The sequence below is a fragment of the Triturus cristatus genome, chromosome 3_2 (assembly GCF_964204655.1).
Source record: "Triturus cristatus chromosome 3_2, aTriCri1.1, whole genome shotgun sequence".
Classification (NCBI taxonomy): Eukaryota; Metazoa; Chordata; class Amphibia; order Caudata; family Salamandridae; genus Triturus; species Triturus cristatus.
The window spans coordinates 603,228,199-603,251,339 of record NC_140584.1 but is presented as its reverse complement, the minus strand read 5'-3'; the positions used below and the strand labels follow the sequence as shown (position 1 = coordinate 603,251,339).

At 44.1% G+C, this 23,141-nt stretch overlaps 1 protein-coding gene across 8 annotated transcripts in view; it reads right to left on the bottom strand.

Annotated features, from left to right (window-relative positions):
• Positions 1–23,141, bottom strand: part of ADGRB2 (adhesion G protein-coupled receptor B2) — a 1,096,893-nt gene that overhangs the window by 288,506 nt on the left and 785,246 nt on the right. For all 8 annotated transcript variants that reach the window (XM_085648478.1, XM_085648471.1, XM_085648472.1 and 5 more), the window contains 4 exons: positions 21,481–21,627; positions 21,125–21,200; positions 18,681–18,783; positions 7,010–7,053 (listed from right to left, as the gene is read on the bottom strand). In XM_085648478.1, the coding sequence (XP_085504604.1) occupies positions 7,010–7,053; positions 18,681–18,783; positions 21,125–21,200; positions 21,481–21,627 (370 nt within the window). The remainder of the gene's footprint in view (positions 1–7,009; positions 7,054–18,680; positions 18,784–21,124; positions 21,201–21,480; positions 21,628–23,141) is intronic.

The window sequence follows — 23,141 nt, the reverse complement described above, 5'->3', positions numbered from 1 at the left end:
AGATCTCAAGCAGTTGGTGTTCGCACAATGTTTTCTTGAGCTGAGGGTGGTGATTCCGGTGCCTTGATGTCAAAGATTTCGGTTCCATAGTGCGACTGTCCTAAAGCTCAGAGCCACATCTGAATAAGATGGTGTAAAAAAAAAAAAGGGGAGCTTAAGGCAGATGGTATCATGAGCCACCTTGAAGCTGAAACCTATAATTTGAAGAAAAATAACTTACATTTGCGCCAAACAGCAGATGGTAGGAGTGTGCAAAGCATGTGATATACAGTAGCAAAGGCTGCAAGCCAGGAGGAAACACCCACATCTGAGAAATCTTTCACCACAGGCATTTTATAGAAAAAAATTGTTTGTGATGGGAATTTTCTATATGCAATAACAGCCGCAAGTTCTACTTTAATTGAGGAGAATTGCAACTCAGATCTTGCTCAGTGGAAAAATTAAGGGAGTGTCGCCTCTTCTGGGCATATGGAATGATAATAGTTGTTCTGAATACATCAGATTCAGAGTCTCTTTAATTTGAAAGTGTGTTGTGTTCGGGATGAAGAATGCTACTTCAGAATGTCTACACAGACTTGTGGCAAAATTAAATATCTATATTACAAAATCATTTGAGATTCAAGTCTGCAAGGCACCCTCCAATGTGGTCGATCCAACAGGTGTAGTAAGGTTTGTAAACCACTATTGGTGGGGTTACTCCAGAGCTGTGATGATCATTCTGGCTTTGCAGTATGACAGCTTGATTAGTACTGCTGAAATCTATACATTCAGAGGAAAAGAGTAAGAAACATTCCTGGCCAGTCTAACAAAAGAGCAATCCCCCTTTGGCCCCTGGTTGATAGTATCAAGAGGCAAAGTCTGGGAGTTTCCTATTCTCTGTGCCTGCAAATATGTCCAACTTTGGAAAGTCACAATCACTAAAGATGTCTTGCAAAACCTTGTTATGCAAAACCCACTCCTGTTTTTCCTGAAAAGACCTGCCAATTGCTTTCTGTACACCTTAGCGGTGAACAGCTGAGATCTGAAAGTCTCTTGCTATGAGCCATTTCCAGATTGTATGCACTTCCAGAAAGTTGCCTGGACAGCACCCACCTCTTTGTTTACTCCGGTAGGGCATTGCTTTTTGTCTTTTCCATCGCACAAGGAGAGACTTTGTCTTGAAAGATAGGAGAAAATACTTTAAAGCTAGATAAACTGTTCTCATTTCCAGTAGGTTCATGAGGAACAACATCTCTTGCAGGCCACATTTCCTCAACTGACCAATGTGAACACCCCATCCCAAAACAGAGGCTTCTGTGACAACTCTCTCTGTTGACATTCCCTGATGAAAATGAGCTTTCCTCAGCAGATTCTGAGGATGGCACCACCAATGAATCACAGACTTAAAGTTAACCTGCCTTTCTTGTTGCCAGTAAGTTGGCATCATTGGTCCGTTAGGTATTGCTGAAGGAGTCTGCCTTGAGGAACCAGAAAAATGGAAGAAGCCATCAATCATAGTAGAGAAGATACTGAAATGCACAGGATTCTGAGTTTGTAGCAGATTGCAGTTCTTTAGACGGATGCATGAAAGTCCCCCTTCAGAGAATACACTTTGCAGCCAGATTGTCCATAATTGCGCCCAGATAGTGACTGATAGAAATGGTACTGCAGATGTGGATCTAGGCACAAAATCGATAGTCATTTGGTAATGGCATTGAACTTCATGTGTGTTGAAGCTTTGTTTAGCCAATAATTTATATGGGGTAGACTAAAATCTTCTGTTTCCTGATATATGCATCTACCATTGCCATACATTTTGCAAACGTCCCTGGTGCTGATTTTAGTCCAAATGTAAGGACTCTGTACCGGAATTTATGCACTATTCATCAAGAAGCATGGCTCACCTTCATGTCCTTGCACATCAAAGATGTCCTCCTTCGCCAAGGTTACAGTATCCAGAGTGTGGATCTTGAGCATAAGAAGGAATGAGGCCTTGCTACCATCCATAAGTTCTCCTTAAGTCCCCTAAACTCCATGGAGCTCCTCACATGACACTTCTTGCTCTCCACATTTCATCCGGCCATCATCTTTCACAAGCCTCCTAGACGAAACAAGGACTTGATAGACAGATTCCCCTCCTCACCACCTCTTGCATCCAATGTGCCCACACCATCATCACTCTCAACCTCCAAGACAACTCAAGCATGAAGAAAATATAAGGAAATATAACCAACCTCACTGGCATACTCAACAGAGTTTAGCATGTTACTAATCAACACAGTCCAAAGCCCACAACCTGTACCTTGTCTTCTCAAAATCACCAACCACCCATTGCAATGCTCTCATACTCCTAAACAGGACCGACTGCCTTGCTGCCCCAACCACCCTGCTCAGCATCCAACCAACACATCGAGGTCAACCCAAACAAGAAAAACCCTTCAGATCCTTCAAAAACGTCTCTAATAACAAGCTAAAGCTCAAACTCAACTCTGATCCAGCCACCTCTATATCTAAAATCAATACCATCTTAAATGACTTCAAAACATTTCTAAAAGAAAATATTAACACCTACTTTTAATATTAAAACACAAATGTGCAAGCTGAAACCTTCCCCATCATGATATTCTAAAATACTTGCTGGCAACAAATGTTCCATCCACAGAGCGGAATGAAAATGGAAGGAAACTCATGTCAGATAAAAGCCAAGTACTTTACCAAGGTCATCACTGAAGCCGCCAACAGAAGTAGAACACTCTTCATAACAGCCAAGCACTGTAATGACCATCTATATCACATTCCATGGACAGGTTCAATGCCATCAGCTACTTCTTCAATGAAAACGTACAGAAGATCTGACAACATAATGACAAAACTAAACCTGCCTCTGCTCGGGCACCCACTCCTCTTTGAAGCATCCCACAGTGGTCATCCTTTAAATCCCTAATTCTCAAATACCTTGCTCACATTCTCAGCTCCCTCAAAGCCACCACCTCACCTATTAAGATTATGTCTTATGCTCATCTTTCATGAAACTCCTTTCTGGAAAACGCTCTTAGCCCTTACTCACCATCATCAATGCCTTTCTCACTCCAGGCATCTTCCCTGAAGCTCTCAAGATAGACCGACTCTTCCTCTCACTGAAAAACACAATCTAGACCCTGATACCTTGCCAACTACTGGCCCATCACTAATCTCCCCGTCCTCAGTACGATCATTGAAAAAACAGTGTATACACAACTTCATGGCCATATCAACAGCAAGCACCCACTATATAACTATCAATCTAGTTTGATATCACAGTACAAAGACAGCTACCTTACACATCATAGTTGCCATCCTGATCTCAGATAGAGATAACTGATGCCTCCTGATGTGGCTGAACCTTTCAGCTTCAGTCAACAGCATGCCTCATCAAGAACTGAAGAAGTATGCCACATCACCTCCGTCCCAATGTAACGCCATGTGTTGTCCTTGGCAGCAAGCATCACCTTTAAAACCAGCTGAATCATCTACAAAACAACCATGACCTACACAAATGTCTACTGACACAGGGATCGCCTGCACTCCTGTACCAGTAGACAGGCACCAATGTCTACCAGTACCTGCCAACAAGCCTGCATCCTCCGTTGACTCTCTGCACACCCAAAGCCAGGACACCATAATTTTGAAGCCAACAAAGTGCAAAAAAGAAAAACAAAAGCGATAGGCCTTTTCCTCTTCACACCCAGGATCTGTAGCAACATCCCCTTACCCATCAGATCTGCCCTAACCTGGTTCCAATTTGGGAAAGAGCTGAAGACACACCTCGTTAAAAAACACTTATTCATGATGCAGCAACAGTCCAGTTGCCCAATTAGAAAACAGCTACACCCCTCTGTGACTGTGCTTTTGTCATGGACCTGGTACAGTGCTGTGTTGCCTTTTGCCCAAGTTTGCACTACAGAAATACCACATACATACGTACATACATACATACTTTATAGCTAGTGCTACAATTGTCCACCATCTCTGATAAATGGCATCTGATCTCCTCGAACAGACAAGTGGGCTGCAGAGGCAGACAGGTCACGTGCAGCCTTTGTCCAAGATTTACCAAAAGGTTCCCAGAGGTCGTACTTAGTTTAGTTCATGGGTGCCAGTCAATCAAGCTAAATATTATCTGTGGAGTGTTGTCGTGATCTGGCTTAGATTATATTCAATATGCATTCCAACATCAACGATAGACAGTAGAATCTAAACTCTCTCTATGGTGTTGCCCTCGTGCTGTTGCTGGGTAGATTACCCATCATCCCAGTTTAGCTGTGTCAATGGAAAGGTTTGATAGTTTCCCCACCCAGTGAGAAAAACAGGAAGGAGAACTGGAGAATGGCAAATGGGTACACAGCAGAATTAAGCCTGAGATTGGGAGCAATATTGGTAACCTGGTACAGGTCCTAAATATGGGTGCTAGAACCTTCTGTACATATTTGCCATTGTGTAATGTCCGTGACCCTGTTCCTAAGGATATGCATCAACCACATTTACAATATCCTCACTTTTGCTGGGTGATGGACAAAAGATCCCTGTAGAGGTTTACTAGACTTTATAAAGAGTGGTGGTTGGCTTCACCTTTTGGGCATAGACACACTGGACCCTAAAACAATCTCTTCACTTTAAGCGTGAAACACAGAAGAAGTAAATGAGTTAATGGAGCGGCTCCTCGAGAACGCCTGATAAAATGTGAAATTGAAGATAATGTAAGAGCAGTAAATCGGGCTAATCTAAGAGCTGAAACTGGCACTAATTGAAGATCTGAAAGTGGGGGAGGGGTATTCATTAGCAAAAAAGAAAATCAAATCAAGAGTATTTTTTGAGATACCAAGAAAGAACATGTATTTAAAGATAATCTAGGGGATGCTAAAATCCAAAACCGGACACTAAGATCCAATCTAATAACTGACAAGTGGCCAAATATAGGCTAAATCGAGAGTCAATGCTAAAAGACAAAGCGAATGCCAGTCCGGTAAAGGAGTCTAAAACTGGGAGTGATCATTCTATGCACTGCTAGTGGAGTCCAAACTAAGAACTAATAGTACCAGTCAAACTGAGAGAAACTATTGCAGTCTAATCTCAGAGATGAATAAGGGTTCTAATCTAAGAGATTAAAATAAAGGCCAATCTCGGAAAGACCAATCTTTGGACAGCCGAAGAGGTGAATATTGTTGGCAATCATTGAACAGAAAGAGGATTATGCTGAATAAAACAATTTAAAGAGCCAAATGTAAATTTGCAAAAAGGCAAAAATTTCCATATGTCGTAAGATTACTACAATTAGTTTCAAAAACCCACACCAGCCAAAATACCCATGTAATAAGTGGATGAATTTGAGTTAACATCTATTGTATACAGGAGATGCTTCTTAACGTCTTTCCTTGAATCCAAGCATTGTCAAATTGATCAAGCACCTTCGGGCGGTCGATCGGTCATCAGCTAAATTCCATTGTCAACTTTTCTCCCAACTCAATACTTGGAACCTTCACACTCAAATGTGCTGCTTAGGAAGTCTGCATTATATACCGTTAACCATTCCAGTTTCAATTTCAGACTGTTCTATGGCCAAATCTATTGTTTAAGCTCATTGAGCAGCAGCCAATAAGTAGATTGGGTGGTAGCAGCAGTGAGATAACCACTGCCACATGGTTTTCTTTTCTATCCAGCATACAGATTGAGGGAGGGGGAGGCAATACTGAAATATTATATCAATCGCTTCTGCCCAGACATCAGTGGCGGCCACTGTTCTTAGGCTGGCCACATGTGATTTTAATTGGATGTGCTGTAGTCAGAAGATTCACATATTACCTTCAAAAAACCAGCAATCAATTGCTCTTCACCCGTTGAATCTTTCCTGACCTATTAACCATGGTGTGCTTAATAATTGTAAACTTTTTAACCTAAATCGGGCTTCCTTTCATTAAAGTCTCTGCCTTACTTTTTACTCAGGCTGATGTGTACGTAAAAAAAATGTATATATTTATATGCACTCATAGGTTGTCTGCAATGAACAGACGAATGGAACAATTGCTTAAAGCTGAATGTAACGAAGAATGAATATTCTATGTTGGGGATTATATATGGACAAAAGACCTGCGGCTCTCTAAACAGGGGCTTAGCACCTTCTTGGGCTCGTCTCAAGGAGATATAGGGTTTTTGATAATCGTTATACCTGATTCTTCAAGTAAAAAAAAATGAATTCTGCAATGTGCTCTTGTCAATTGTCAGCTCACTACAATCAGTTTAACCTGGCTGGACTAGTCTATTCACTTAGGACTCTAAAACAACCAATACAGAAGGCCCTGACATCCACAGAACGTGGCAGCTCTTAAAGATTAACAAGAGAGAGCCTATAAAATCCTTTTTGGCAACAATTCCCTGACTCCCAGTTGAGAGCATGATACCTTAGGATGCTTTTTATATAGCCTACGGCCTACAATTCCAACTCCTGTTCTAATATTTATATTGCTTCAATATAAACATTACAATCACAGACTCGGTGATGTCATCTTCTAGCAGTGGAAAATCTAAGCACATAAAGGCGGTATATTTGAGTCTTGGAATAAAATGCTCTCTCTGTAAGCACACGAAGATCTGCTTTCCGACTGTGATCAGCGGGGGCATAGTGCCCAGCCCATTTTCAATCGTGAAAACACCATTAGGCCACAAACGGTGATATTCATAAGCTACCAAAGTAATCTATGAAGATTCAGTGGGGGTTCCCGGATTCCAGTAATGATTAAGCGGGTGTCCACAGAAGTCAAAAAGTTAAGAACCACTGATCTACACACAAACCTTGTTGCTTACATGGCATAGTAACATGGTCAGGTTTTAAATAGTTTTGCCGATTCAAATAACCCAGACGTCCCCCACTGTCAGATTTCAGTGAGGGGATCTGTAGCTATTACTAGACCCCAGTGAGGCTGTGCGGACAACATGTAAACACTTTTTAAATCCCCCCGTTTCCATATTATTAAATATTATCCATTTATGTACTTACAACTTGGAGTGATCCCACATGGCACATTGTGCGTCTGACGTGCCCTAGAAAATGTAAAGCAAGAGGGCTTGTGAAAACAAAGTATGGTTTTGGAGTCAGTCATGCACACATCTGAGTTTAGACAGCATTTTCGAGCTGCAATTTCTTCACAGTAGGAAGCATGACGGGATGTTCATTATTAAACCATCAATCAAATCATTCCTTTTACCTCGGACACTTTCCTCAGCGTTTCCTTTACTTACTCGTTAATAGCAGACACTGAATGGAAATCTGCCCACTTCAATCTTGTTTCAGCAAAAAATCCCATCTCATCCCCGCCTGTCACTGTTACAGTCCATAAACCGCACCACACCATTTCGAGATGCACAGCAAACGCAGAGGGAAACTGGGCAATCACATGACTTTGTTATAGAATATGACACCACAATCGCAATCATCTTCAATCGTTCTTGTGAATTACCAGCCACATTGCCCCAACACCACAACAGAGCAGAAGCCACAAAGAGGGGCTCAATGTACAGACAGAAGCGCCCTAGTACATTTCTTAGTGCTGTTTGAGTGAAGCTACCCAAGGGCATTAAGAAGTTCAGAGCACGTTTGCTGGTACGCCTCCTCTGTAACTGTTTTTTTGTATTTCATGTTATTTGTTACCAGGCTGGTAATCTTCGCTATATTAAAACAGAACAATATAAGAACAATAGTTACTTACCTGTAATCTGTGGTTCTCCAGTATTGGTGTCTTTCATAGATTCACATGCCTGAATCATTCCCCGTCGTCGGAGTGGGAGTCCCACGGTACATAAAAAAGCAATAATTATGCATATACCAAACAAAAAACCCTGGTAACCTGAACCAGGAAGTAAAGTAGCCTAAGCTACCAGGGAAATAACTTCCACAGCTATGACTATCACTGTCATTATATACAGTCCAAACTGCAGCCAATCAGGCGACAGCACCCACCAGAATGTTCTCCTCAGAGGCTCAGGCTGTCAGATTTTCTCGCACAGGAGTGAAGTAATATACCATAACCTAAAAAGCCTCTGAGGGGAGGTGGGCGGGTTGCATGTGAATCTATGAAAGACACCAATACTGGAGAACCACAGATTACAGGTAAGTAACTATTGTTCTTCTCCAGTATTTGGGGTGTCTTTCATAGATTCACATGCCTGAATCAGAGTAGATAGCAGTACATAACCTTTTGCTCATAAGACGCCACCTTTATAAATATATATATATATATATACCATATACATTATGAAACAGTATAGCCATACAGAAATACACATGTGTTTCAATTTATGCAAAACAATTTCACATCACAAAAAGCGTCTTATAAAAGCATAGCGGAGGAGGGAGAACAGAGGCTTACCTTATTTGAAAAGATTACGTAGAACAGCTTGTCCCACTGAACCATCCGCATCACTTGCAACTTCCAAACAGTAGTGTCTGGTAAACGTATGGCAGCTGGACCATGTTGCCGCTTTACAGATCTGGTGAAGAGGCACACCGGCGAAAAGAGCTGTAGATGACGAGATTGCTCTCGTAGAGTGTGCTCTTGGGGTCGCTTGTAGTGGTCTTCCAGCCTGATCATGGCATAAACAAATTGCAGCTGAGATCCAACGAGCTATGATTGGCTTTGATACTGAATGGCCTTGACGTGGTCTGCCATAAGCTACCAAGAGCTGGTCCGATTTGCGCAGCGGTGCTGTACGTTGTAAGTAAAACTTCAGACATCTCTTGATGTCTAGGGAATGCAAGGCCCTTTCTGCAGCCGTTTGTGGATTTGGAAAGAAAGTTTTCAAAACTATGGGTTCATTAAGATGGAAATCCGTCGGGACCTTTGGCATAAATTTTGGATTAGTGCGCAGCACCACAGAATCAGATGTGAATTGCAGAAAGGGTGGATGAATAGTGAACGCTTGAAGGTCACTAACCCTTCTTGTAGAAGTTAGAGCCAATAATAAAGAAACCTTCCAAGAAAGGAACTTTAGATCCGCCTTGTGGATGGGCTCGAAAGGATGCCTCATTAGTTGTGAAAGCACTAAATTAAGGTGCCAAGAAGGAGGCGGACGCCGAATAGGCGGAAACATCCTAAATAGCCCCTTAAAAAATTGTTGGATGACTCTGTTGGAATAGAGAGAGTTAGTACCATCCTGTCGGAATCTTGAAATTGCAGCCAAGAACACCTTCAAAGTAGAGTGGGAAAGACCAGACCTCGCCAATTGTAGAAAGAAAGGCAGAAGTTGTTCCGGCTTTGCGTGGATCGGATGGAGATTAACGGATTGACACCACATGCAAAACCTCTTCCACTTTAGTTTGTAGGTCTTAACAGTTGCTGGTGCTCGAGCATTGGCCAAAACCTCCTGGCAGTCTGGAGGGATATCTAGGTGTGCAAATTCAAGCTGTTGAGGAGCCATGCTGCTAATCTCAGCGATGCTGGGTCCGGATGACAAATTTGACCGTTCTGAAGGGTCAGAAGATGTGGAATTGGTCGAAATTGTATGGGTTCGGCCTCTGAGAGGAGGAGAAGCTCTGTAAACCAGTACTGGCGGGGCCACCTGGGAGCAATTAAGATCATGCGGCAAGGCTGTTGTTTGATCTTGCGCAGAACTCTTGGAACCAACGGGATCGGTGGAAAGGCGTAAGCATATATTTGCGACCAATTCATCGAAAAGGCATTCCCCAGCGAGTCCTTGTGGGGAGCCCAGCTTGCGAAGAATGGGCATTTGCGGTTCTGGCTGGTCGCAAAGAGGTCTATATCGGGATGCCCCCATTCGTGAAACACTTCGTCTAGGAATGGTTGGTGTAACTCCCATTCGTGATTCGACGTTGTGGTCCTGCTGAGGGAATCCGCCAGAACATTCGTGATTCCCGGGACGTGAATGGCTTTGAGGTTGATTTTGTGGCGGATCGCCCAATCCCAAATCTCTTGCGCTTGCTGGGATAGGAGGGCTGATCTCGTCCCGCCTTGTTTGTTCACGTAATGCATACTTGTAGTGTTGTCTGTTCTTACAAGTATGCATGCTCCTCGGATGATGGTCTGGAAGGATTTTAGAGCCAGGAATATGGCTCGCAGTTCTAGCAGGTTGATATGCCACTTTCTTTGTTCTAGAGTCCACCTGCCATTGATTGTCATTCCTTGAAGGTGCGCTCCCCAACCCTCGAGGGATGCGTCTGTGGTGACTGTGAACTCCGGCATTTCGACCAGAAATGGGCAACCCTCTTTCAAGTGGTTCATCTGACTCCACCATTGAAAGGCCTCTCGCATTCGTGGGGTGATGTGAATGAGATCCTCGAATGACCCTGTGATCTGAAGCCATTGCAGATTGAGTTTCTCCTGCAACGGTCTCATTCTGTACCGACAGTTGGGAATGAGATGAATGCAAGACGAAATCATCCCTAGGAAGGATTTGTATACACGGACTGAAACGCACTCTTTTGATTTTAGAGAGCGCGCAAGATTGCATATCTTGGTTTGCCTTTCTTTTGATACGAAAGCTTTGACCAGATCCGTGTTCAAAGTCGCTCCTAGAAACGTTCTTCTTTGCGAAGGAATAAGATGTGATTTCTCCAGATTTGTTGATAGACCCAGGGATTGGAAGAGTAAAAGGCATTTCTGAACATGCTCGGATGCTACCTTGGCGGAACTTGCCTTGATAAGACAGTCGTCCAGGTACGGGAATATCTGAACTCCCTGCAGACGGAGATGCGCAGTCACTGGCGCTATGACCTTTGTGAAGACTCTGGGTGCAGAACGGAGTCCAAATGGGAGGACTTTGAATTGGAAATCCCTGCCAGCCACTCTGAACCGTAGATATTTTCTGTGCCTTGGTAGGATTGGTACGTGAAAATAGGCGTCCTGCAGGACGAGGGTGGCCATGTAATCTCCCATCGAAAGCAACTGCAGAATTTCTTGGAGCGTCAACATCCGGAACGACATTTTCTTTAGGAATTGGTTGAGGGCGCGAAGGTCGAGAATTGGACGCCACTCTCCTGATTTTTTACGGATGAGGAAAAATCTTGAGTAAAAGCCCGTTCCCTTTTGTAAGAAAGGGACTTTTTCTATTGCTCCTTTTTGAATCATCAAATTTATTTGGGAAAAAAGCTCCTTGAGATGAGCAGGGGGTTGGCCTTTGGGAGGAGAATTTGGCGGAATTTTTGTGAATTCCAGAGCATGTCCTCTGGATATTATATCTAATACCCACTTGTCTGAGGTAATCTTGGACCAATTTGAATAAAAGTGGGATATTTGACCTCCGATTCTTGTACGTGGGAACGGTAGAGATGGTGGCAGGTGGCTGAACTCATTGCTTCTTACCGGACTCTCGTCCGCGAAAGGACTGCTTCTTACGCGACTGCGAATATTGTTGATTTCGCTGTCCGTAATACTGTTGGCGATAATTCTGAGATCTTTGGTTATACTGAGAGGTTTGAAAGGAACGCTGCTGGTTATTACCTCCCCTGCTAGAGAAGGATCCACGTCCTCTGGCTCCGCGGAAGGTAGATTTTCGGAATTGCAAACTACCCAGGGACCTTGCCGTCTCCGTATCCTTCTTTATTGCCTGTAGCGCTTCATCTACATGTGCACCGAACAAGGATTCGCCATCAAATGGCATGTCTATAATTTTAGACTGTACCTCCTGGCGAAACGAAGTGGACTTCAGCCAGCCCTGCCTTCTCAGCACTGCGGCTCCTGCCAGCTGCCTGAAACCAGTTGATGCCACATCCACTGCGATGATTTCCGCAGACGCATACTCTCCTTCCTGCAGGATCTTTATAGCCTCGGATTTTGAAGGCTCCGGTAACATGTCGAGGAAAGGAGAGATGTCGGACCACATCTGGCGGTCGTATCGCCCTAAAATCGCCAGGGAGTTCGCAGCCCGAACTGTGGTGGCTGCCATCGTAGACACTTTCTTTCCTATTGCATCCAACCTTCTACCATCTCTATCAGGTGGAGCTGATATGGGTGTTGAGGGATTTCTAGCCCGTCTCTGAGCTGCTTGTGCTATAACCGAGTCTGCCTTAGGTTGACCAATCAGGCATGCTGGTGAATTACTTGGGGCTCTATATTTCTTGTCCAGCCTTGGTAACACTGCTGGAAGAGAATTAGGGGTAGCCATCAGTCTCAATCCCTCTTTCCAAATAAAGTCAATGATTGGGATTGCCCGAACCTGCTTCCTTGGTTGGTCCTTGAAGTCATATAGGAAGCAGTCATCTTCCTTTGTTTCCATGGGAATCAGGAATCTCTTGGTCGCTCTTTCCATCAGTGAGTGGAAATTCCCAATGTCCACCGGGGGAGAGTCCACCGGAGCTGGAGCACTTGGAGAAGGAGTTTGTACTTGGTAATTATCCCACTCCGACATGATAGATTGATCATCTACCTCTCCTTCCTCCCTTTCATCGTCTGAAACCTGCAATTGCCGAGATGGCAACGGAGAAGGTGGTCTTGGTGACTGGAGCGACGACAACTGTACTCGTGGTCTGGGTGTAGCCGGAAGAGATTCCGCCGTTTCCGAAGGAGGAAAACGTCTATAGTAATCTTGCAACATATACTGCAGATTATCAAGTAGTTCCGACGGCATTTGACCAGACGGCACTGGTGCAGGTGGTGTTGGCTGTGGTTCCATATTAGGATGTTCGTATTGTTCATCCTCATCATCCTCATCTTGATATTTGATGAGAAGCTCCGATGGACTCCTTGCAGTCCGAAATCTCTCATCTTCTTCGGAGTCGTTATCCTCCGATTGTAAAAGTTGCGCCGGTAATTTTAGAGGCGATATAGCCTCTAAAGACGATCCTCTACGCTGTAGAAGCGTAGATGCTGGTGACTTTTGATCAAACACGACAGACGACGGAGTCGCAGTCCATACCTGCATATCCATGCAGGTAGATAGTGAAGGTGGTAACACACGTGTCGACGGAACGAATCCTGACGTTACAGCCATTTTCGATGACGAGGCTGTTTTCGTCGACGAGATGGCATCCATCGACGATGGGACAATCTTCGCCGACGACGGTGCCGACGACGAGGCAACCTTCGTCGACGGTGGTGCCGTCGATGAGGTCGTCTTCGTCGACAAGGTAGTCTTCGACGACGAGGGCGTCGACGCGTCCATCTTCGTCGACGGGGTTTTCTTCGTCGAAGAGGTATTCTTCGTTGACGATGCAACAGACGACGGTGCCACAATCTTCGTCGACGGAGTAGACGTCGACGAAGTAGTCGGCGGAGCCAGCTTCTTGATTCTTACCGTCGACGGAACGGAGACGAGAGATGACACTTCCCTCATCGACGAGATGGGTTTTACACTCACCGAAACCAGCGTCGACGGCGATGAAGCTGATGACATTATCATTGTAGGTCTCGGCGCCGAGAATGTAATCGTCGACGTTGAAATCGCGTCGACGATATTAACTGTCGACGCCACTGCCGTCGACGGCGTCGTCGACGACGGCAATCTCACCTGAGGTGATTTATTGTCAGGAAAACTCTTAGCTGGCTGGGTTTTTCCTGTTTTCCCAGGGGGCGTAGAGGGCTTGGATCCTGAAGGTGGAGATGTCTTCTTAGATGAAGACGAAGACTGCCCCGAGCCCTTAACAGACTGGGCTCTCCTCGACACCATTGCCCCAGTAGAAGAAGATTCTTCCTCAGCCACCCTTTTTCTGGAGGAGATAGAGGATCCAGAGGCAGTTTCTATCTCTGATAAAGGAGCATCTTTATCCTTAAGCTTCTGTAGCCACAGAAGAAGGCGTCCCTCTCTATCTCTTAAGGTCTTTTGAGAGAAGGTACGGCAAATCTTGCACTCCTTCACCTCATGATCAGGATAGAGGCAATAGATGCATTTTTTGTGAGGGTCTTCAGAAAAAAGCCTAAGCTTTCCGCAGGACTCACAAGATCTGAAGAGTGATTTCTTTGTAGTTGACATCCTAGAAGTTGTAGAAACAGCAGAAACTTGAAGAACTGAGCAGAGCTCAGGGAGACTCCCTTCACACGACGTGCGGTAGAAAATCTGACAGCCTGAGCCTCTGAGGAGAACATTCTGGTGGGTGCTGTCGCCTGATTGGCTGCAGTTTGGACTGTATATAATGACAGTGATAGTCATAGCTGTGGAAGTTTTTTCCCTGGTAGCTTAGGCTACTTTACTTCCTGGTTCAGGTTACCAGGGTTTTTTGTTTGGTATATGCATAATTATTGCTGTTTTATGTACCGTGGGACTCCCACTCCGACGACGGGGAATGATTCAGGCATGTGAATCTATGAAAGACACCCCAAATACTGGAGAAAAAATATTATTATAGTAGTCCAGTCACAATATGGGCTCTTCACCTCAGCCAATCAGAATGTTTGCTACATTCTCCACATGGAAAGTGTGCAATGAAATCTCATCCTGCTCAGTGCATAATTCGAGCCAGTGGTTTCCGGGGCTCAGCACCAGCATTTAATTCTCAACACCGGCACTTAATGACAATCTCCCACACGGTGGCGCTGTATGGCTAAATTAGAGATGAACATAACAACAGTTGTTTAAAAAAAATACAATGTACATTAAAATGACTAATACCTGCTGCCCAAGCCTTGGGGAGCCTGGAATAGTCTGAATTGTCACACCTGTATGGAATGATGGTTATTAGTTGTGTTGATATTGTCATTGGCAGTGCTTGGCATGGGCCGCGGGTTGTGCAAGCTGCAGTTGCATTCTGATGAGGGCTCTGGCACTTTTTTTTAAAATATTTTACAAATAAAGTGATGTTCCTTCGTCATGAATATGAATCTACGAAACCTACCAACGTGCTGTAAAAGTAAGCATTTACTGGCATAGTGTTGTTCTTTCTTTAGCACTGGGCCTTTCGTACATGTATATGTTTTTGAAATAGGGTGAGAAGCAGTATTTAACTAGGAAGGGAACACAATGGCTCATCACTGCCTAACAGCATAAAGGCTTCCGCATCCGTTTCCACAAACCAATGTTGCAAAGAGTCTCCGAAGTGCTCGGCGCTGCCGCTCTGCAGTTTGAAGCGGGGGTATTTGCATGCAGAATTTATGTGGCTGTTTTTCCGCTCCTTGAGTATGCCTGCAGGGGCCTGCTGCCTTTGAGATAAATAACTTTATACAGGCAATAATCCATTTGGCAACCCTTCTGCATAAGGGATAACCGTTAACTGAAGAACTATGTGAACAAACAACTGAAAAGAGAAACATAAGTCGGTGGCCATTTCTATCTTTGTTTGCAGTTTTATACAACGCGGACCAGAGGTATAGGAGCGTTTTTATATGCGCACCAGTTACATTACACAAGGTCAGATTCATTGTTTGTGCCCGGTGAGGTTTACCCAGAATCACACGATGTCGAGCTGACGTCGGGACTCAAACCTGGATCCCCAGCTCCAAAGTGGGCTTCTTTGGCCGTAAGGCCGCATCCTCTCCTGCATAAACGCACCACAGAGCTGAGCTCTCTTAAGCACCAACACTTCCTCAGCTAGGGAACGCAAGGTTTGTACTAAAGAGAGGCAATGCTGCCATATGGGGTGCATGTCTAAGGCGCTTTTGCTACACATTCTTACAAACTCTGGATGAGAAACGTCTTGTATTTCCTTACAGAAATACGCGAGGGTTCCCCAAACAAAACAAAACAAAAAAAAGGCTAAGAAATAGTAGAACTGCAAGCTAAGCTCTTTTCAAAGACAGACCCATTCCCACGTAGGAGCCGGTATGCCTACTCGGGGTAATCTCCACTAGAAAGGGTGGAAGGAAGGCTCCATGGTTCCCCCACATTCATGTGCAGATGTTGTTCCGACTCGGAATGCCTCCCAATTGGTAGAGAAAAGTGAGTCCATTCCGTCAACCTGAGCAGGTGGCATTGATAAGGAGGACTCATCAAGGGTTAGAGGCCGCACAGTCAGCAGTACATGGCAGCACTGTAGTTGCTGCTGTGGGCGAGGATGGTATCCCCTAGAATGCAATTGTTGGGAGCTGGGACTGCCTGCAGAGGCGAGAGCTGCTGGCACTGCTGTGCTCGGGAGCACTGATGGTGGAATGGTTTCACTAGGGAGGCGAGGCCTCGTGAGTGTGTGTCGTGGCTCTGCCGTTTTTGGAACGGGCTCGGGAGGAGTTGCCTCCTTTTAAACACCCACTCGCTATGGAAGGTCATGTCTAGGTGCATTGCCTGTCCACCTTCTGAGAAGAAGCCAGTGGAACGCATCCAAACGTGGCGAGACAGGGTTGCAGCCATGCCCGGGGATTGAGCCATGGTGTGCGCAAAATCCAGGGTGCACTTCAGGCTCTAATATGACATTGAAGGGCAGCAATATTTCTGCCAAAATGTCAGACTATTTCTCGGTGGTAAGCAGGGTTAATTTTAATGCTTCTGCTGCTTTTCATACTACTGAAGTGAAAGAAAAGATGCACCCAGTGGGGTAAGGGGCAGCCTATTCTGGAGGTGTATTCAGCTCACTGGTTTTGCAAGTCTTGGAAAACTCCTGCATTGGTGCTGTGAGAGGGGAGGAGGGAGTCAGTCTCTGAGGAGTCATCCTTTGTGCAGCTCTAATCATTTTCATGCATAACAGGGACATCAGATCCAAAAAGATCCTCCATACGAGACAAACACTGGACCCAAGGGAGGGGTTGTAAACAACGGTTCTAATAAGCTTTTTTTTTTAACCACTTACACAAACTCTGCTGAGTTGGGGACTTTGTAGGCGCTGGCAAAATCGGCTATGAGGGCAATGCTGGTATTGTAGGCAGCCCCAAGCACACTGGGCTGGGACTTTGAAAGGCATTAGCGTAATTGGAAGTAGAGTTAAGCCTGTGGAGGCACAGAGAAATGAGGTTCTGGATCAGAGACGTCTGAATAGCTAAACCCGCAACATCAAGTACACACTGGGAGAGTGGCCCATAGCGGAATGTGGAAATCCTGAAGATATCCAGTGGGACCTGCTGGAAGACCTCGAGCTGCACAGGGTTGCCGGATGTATCGGGGAAGTTCCAACTGCATCTTCTTCAATGCTGGAATCAACCCAGACAACGAGGGAGAACCTAGGGGCCAGATGTACGACCGTTTGCGCATACCAAAACCTACATGGTCAATGTACAAACACTATTTTGCAAGTCAAAAAAAATTACGACTCGCAAAATAGTGTTTTGTGACTTCACTATTAGGAAGGGGCGTTCCCTTCCTAATAGCGAGTCCCTAGGCATGTATGAATGTTTTGTGACCGCAACTGTGGTCGCAAAACACTTGCAAATTACCACCCTCTTCAAGAGGGTGGTAATGGAGTCGCAAATGTTAAGGGGTCTACAGGGGACCCCTTCCCCTTTGTGACTAGCTTCAAAAATATTTGTTAAGGGCAGGCAGTGGCCCCAATGGCCTGCATTTTAAAAAAAACTGCTTTATTTAAAAGCAGTCCCAGACATAGTGGTCTGCTGAGCCCAGCAGGCCACCATCCCTTGGAGGGCCAGTCATTCCCAATGGGCTCGCAAATTGCGAGTGGCTCATTAACATTCATGAGCCTCGCAATTTGCGACCCCATTAGTAATCGCAAACAGTGTCTGAGACCCTGTTGTACATTGGATTTAGCGACTTGCAATTTGCAAATCGCAATTTGTCGCAAAGTGCGAGGCGCTAAATTCAATGGTCGAACATCTGGCCCCTAATGTTGGGACTTTCAATGATCCTGGGAGCAGGACCACTTCCTCGAGGTAGAGGATTTTTTCTCATTATGGTGTTTTTTTTTTTTGCATGAAGATCACTTGAAAGATCTTTTCATGCCAGGAACAATAACTCAGAGGAAAGGGATCACTTTGGTGTATCCCTGTGGGGTATCTCTGAAAGCCGTACCCAAAAAATAGCTCAACCTCTCACTCTCTGATGGCATTTGGGTGCATGGGTGGGCAGGAGTCACATCCTAAAGGGTCTCTTCTGATCATAGACACCACATGTAGGTGTTAAGTGAATTCGAGAAGGACATCGTCTTACAGCATTTGACAAAGTAGCTGTAGAAAGCGGAGGGATTTTGTCAGAGAAGCACTGAGCGGCTCTTCGAACCCATGTTAAAGAGGCATTGGAGCGCAGGAACTCAAGCCAGCATGCTTATTGACGCATTATATACTCTGATGTCGATACATCTGGTGCCAGTGGAATCGCAGCTGAGGCCTTTTGGTGCCATCTAGTACCGCTGGAGCGCTATTGCGCGGAAGAAGTTTCCAGATTCACCTGGGTACCTGTAGGATATACATGAGGCAAGAAATCTACAGGAAGACAAACCCACCAGGAATCACAAAGATTGTGTGAATGTCCTCATAACAGCTGTGGGCATTGCTAAACCGCGGAGTCTCAAGATCACATAAACATGGCAGCTTGTTAAGTCTGACCTTAAAGTCCGTTCTTCAAAGTAGGGGTAGCTGAACGCAGAGGCATTGGTTTCAAGACTTCTAGCTTCCTAATCCTACATCACCACATTAATGCAAGGACAGGCACAATTTCACTCCAAATCCCCGTTGATAATATTTCAACTTACAGAACCTCACACAAGCAGCCCTGAGTTCCCGATCTGTGCATTGCTGGCCCTTGCTAATCATAAACCACTGTAACTTCAGAATGCGCAGGCTTCACAGTGATGAACTCAGTTATCCTGTAGAAAAGATCATGTTAAAGCTGCAATAAGAATATTCACTCACATTGAAAATAAGCGAGAGTTCCACCATTATCACAGGTTCAGCAGGTTTGGTCGGAGGCCTGACTGTCACGGTGAGCACTTTGGAACTCACAGCCAAAGAATTTCTACAGCGAGAAGAAAACAGATATTACAGATGTGGCAGATCAACACAACAGGCACGCGCAGGAGTGAGAAAGAGTGGGAGACAGAACAGAGCACGAGGTAAGAAGGCTGAAGAGAAACACAGAGTCCCCGTGCGTGTAGATTTAGGTGTTTGGGGTTTAGTGTAGAGACACTAAAGGCAAACATCAATTTTTACTCCTTTCCGGAGATTTATCTAGAACACATAAAAGCCCTACAACATCACACAGGCACATATCATCAGTAGGAATAACCTCAGGTGTGTTATAAACTCCCAGTCGCTACAGTAGACAGCCGAGTTAGAAACTCCCCAGATCACTAAGTCGAGGGAGAGATCTTTCAGCTCTGATTCGCACACATGCAGCTTCGAGACATAATCAGAATCCCAGTCACCACGGAGAGATGCTCATGCGATTTCTTTCACTGTTCCTTTATTTTAAAGCAGTCATAATGTTAAGTTATTCTTCTACTCCTCCAGCCTTCCACATCTCTTGCATTAGCTGTATTTCAGATAACTAAGACAGAGAGCCCTTTACTCAAAAGTGCATTCATAAGCATGTACTGAAGTTTGGGATAACAGCACACTATACAAATCTCACAGGAGGACTAGCCGAGTTCAAGGGATGTATGTCGTTACAACGCACACTTTTACAACGCAACATCCACTACAACGCATTCCATTACATAGCATGACACTACAACGCATGTTTAAAAACTACCTTTACAACGCATTCCATTACATCGCATACTACCTTTACAACGCATACCATTACAACGCATAATATTAAATTGCATTTAAGATAAGTATTGGATAGTATAGAGGTAAAAATTACTATTCTAACTCCAGGGGGTGCAACAGTAGGGTAAGTGTTGGATTGCGTTGTAATGGTATGCGTTGTAAAGGTAGTATGCGATGTAATGGAATGCGTTGTAAAGGTAGTTTTTAAACATGCGTTGTAGTGTCATGCGATGTAATGGAATGCGTTGTAGTGGATGTTGCGTTGTAAATATTTTGTTGTAAGTGTAGTGCGTTGTAATAGTTGCGTTGTAAAGGTTGTTCACCGAGTTCAAGCATCATCATTTTGTAGAATCCAGATGAGGTCCATATTGAAACCACTTCAAGCCATACACCTGTGAATGTCAGGTGATAGGCAAATCCATGACACATGATATTGTCCTGAAAAAATAATTATTATTCGGCATCTGTAGTTAGCAGTTCAAATGTTAATCTATACAGATAGGGGAAAGCGGACGCTATGCCAACGACACACCTACTCAATGAAAAAAGCCTGTTTTTAAACCTTTATCTGCAAGCATGTATGGAGTGTACAGAATTCCAGAAATTGCACTTTTTTCATCTAAAGTCAATAACAAGATTACCTAAGACAAACCCTAGTAATTCTTCAAAGTCTATCTGGAAATGTTTTACCGTAGCACTCCTTAAAATGAAAAGTGTTCAGAAGGTATTCCTGTGTGATTTAGGAGTAAAAAACCTTCTCCACAATGCTCCATTGCAAGTCGTGGTGCTCCTTGAGTGGCCTCTAGGAAGGCACACAAAAGAGCCGAGCACAACACCTCAAAGTACTCATTTAAGTGAAATAGGGATAGATGACTTTGAGATTCTGTACATAAGAGTAGCTAACCTTGCTGTGTCTGTTCCCAGGCCCTCAAAAGGAAGGGAGGCAGAAGGCTCTCTATGTGGTACTTTGCATTAACACTCAAATTAATCGTATGAGCACGTTCTCCTGAATATGGAGATAGGAGTAGCTCCTTTTATAGGTTTATTTATGTGCACACAGGCACAAACATACATTCTCCTGTAGATAGAGCTGTAGGCACCTGCCTCAGAGACAGATTGCACAATTAGTCATAAAGCGCTTCAACGCCTCGTCGGGGGTAGTAAGAGCTACATCATTACAATACAATATAGAGAGATAAAAAATAATGTCCTCGTATAGCATAGAGGACAAGCAAGCACTCATGTAAAACTTTAAGGGGCAACTCCCTTTATGGTGGTTTGTGCAAAAGCCAATATCACTTCCCTTTATTGTGCGATGTACAAGCACCAACCAAGGGAAAAATAAAAGGAGATTCTCATTAATAAAAAGTAGAAGCATTATGTAAGCACATGTAGTGCCAACTTCCTTTGTTGCAGCATAAACAAGTCTCATCTAGACAGAGTTGGGGGGGGCTCACTTTGTAGGGGTGTGCATGACCACTTGTTTTTAAACAAGTAGTATCACCTACCTCTAAAATCTATGTTGAGCAACCAAAAGTAAACAGGACCATCAAAGTCCCAGTGCTAAGCTAGGCAAGTGTACTCACTTGGGAGGAGGCAATATTAGCCCCAGCGTGCGATACAGGATGGCGCCAATGACAAAGAACGCAGACTCGTCCAACTCTACAGAGAAAGGGAACAAACAGTAAAAAAGAACTAGATTATTTATAACAGAAATATCCACAAAAAGGTTTCATTAGGCATGCTACATGTGTCGAGGCGAGAAAGGATACATTATAGGGAAGAGATGTAGAGAAACGATAGACCTGGAGAGGTAGGAATCCAGGATGCAAATGTGAAAGAGAGAATGAATGGGTGAATAAATACAGACTAGACATGATAAACCAGGAGAGAGACAGAGGGCAAGTAAGAGGATGCGTGGACGAGGGCAGCACCTTCATACCTGTAGATGAGAGAGCGAGGACCTCCTTCGGGATGAAGAGCTTATCCTCCGAGTTGCGTGCCCAGTCATTCATTCCTCTCCGACCCTTCATTGGGAAGTTGATGTCACTGGATACAGCGGACACCGGTTCCCTCTGAATACTAATAACTGAGAAAAGGATTGTGAGGGACAACAGATCAGAGAGACGGTGTGGCGAGAAGGATTAGGTGAGTTTAGAAACATTATGTTTAATCTCTTTAAACAAATTTAATATTATACAGCATAGGACATATACCCAGATTTTATCATTCAAATTTTGTATGCATTTTTCTACACTGCATGAAAGGCCAGAGACATCAGAGTGCTTTACGAAGAACATGATAACAACTCAAAGGACAGTAACGATCAGCAAAAAGCGTATTATGGCACGGTCAAATGGATCAAACAAGAGCTACAGAGAAGTGCAAATAAAATTACTTAGTTTGTACATCAGAAATATATCAAAAGAGGAAACAAACGAACCTGTACAAAAATATATGCAAAGCCCTGAATAAAAGACAGCTGTTCCCGGGTGTAATAGAAAAAAATATTGTTAAAGGCAAGAAACAATCCAGTAGGAGGAAGCAGGAAGGCAAACTCATCTCTCCTCTGAAGGAGATAAGGGAGGGCATAGTTTAGGTGGAAGGAGGAAGAGAGTTCCAGACTTAACGTGGACACCCAGGGAATGACTAAGTCAGGGTTTGCTTTGTTGAAGACACGAGTCTCGAGCACAAGATGCGTCTCTCCTCCCCGTAGAAGTGTGTTTTCTTGATCCTTGTTAATTAGACCTCAATGTAGGCCTAGTCCCCATGTGTTCCAAGACGCATGCTTTCCCCTGCACATTTCAGTGTTCATTATTTCTCCAGCACACGGTCAAGCATTGACGTAGTTCTTGCTGTTCTCAATGAAATCTTTCTCGTACGGTCACAATAATGTAACTTTCCTTTAGGACCTACCGCTAGCTCACTGTGTCCTGTTCATTCACACTAACTTGCTGTTGTTCATGCAACTAGTTTGTCCTATCATCTTCGAATGACATTGGCACAGAGTGGGTAAAATCAATATTCACGTAGTGGGATAGTGCTTAGGTGCTGAGGGAATGGGACGTTTAATAAAACTGTGGTCTGATTTGTTGAGAGTGTGCCACTTTTGATCAACCCACGATGATTTTATAGTTGTAGTGACTTAATATGTGAAAATACTATATATAAACCATCTATTTTGGGGGTGAGACAGAAGACTTTTCTGAAGACTTAAATGTTGTTAGGGTTTCTGTCCATTTCTCTACTGATTGCACTGCCCACTTGGGACTTGGAATATTTCTTATTTCACACAAATCTGCAATAAAATATTTGCTGAGAGTTTTCATGGCAATGACTTTAGGCATTTGCATTGGTAAATTCTGTACTGCATCTTTTGAATTTTTGTAATAAATCCATTACATTTATTTAGCTGATCCATAACTCTGCTTTTGAGTGTGCTCTTACTTAATTATGGGTAGGAGCGATTTATGGCGTGCTCCAGAACAGACGTGTCACTCATTATCCAGGAGAGAGCTGGTTATCCTACGTAATAAGCATCGATTGGAACTTGCTCTTACTAATCCGTCTTTGAGCAGACTGACCAATAGGTTTTTGGAGGCA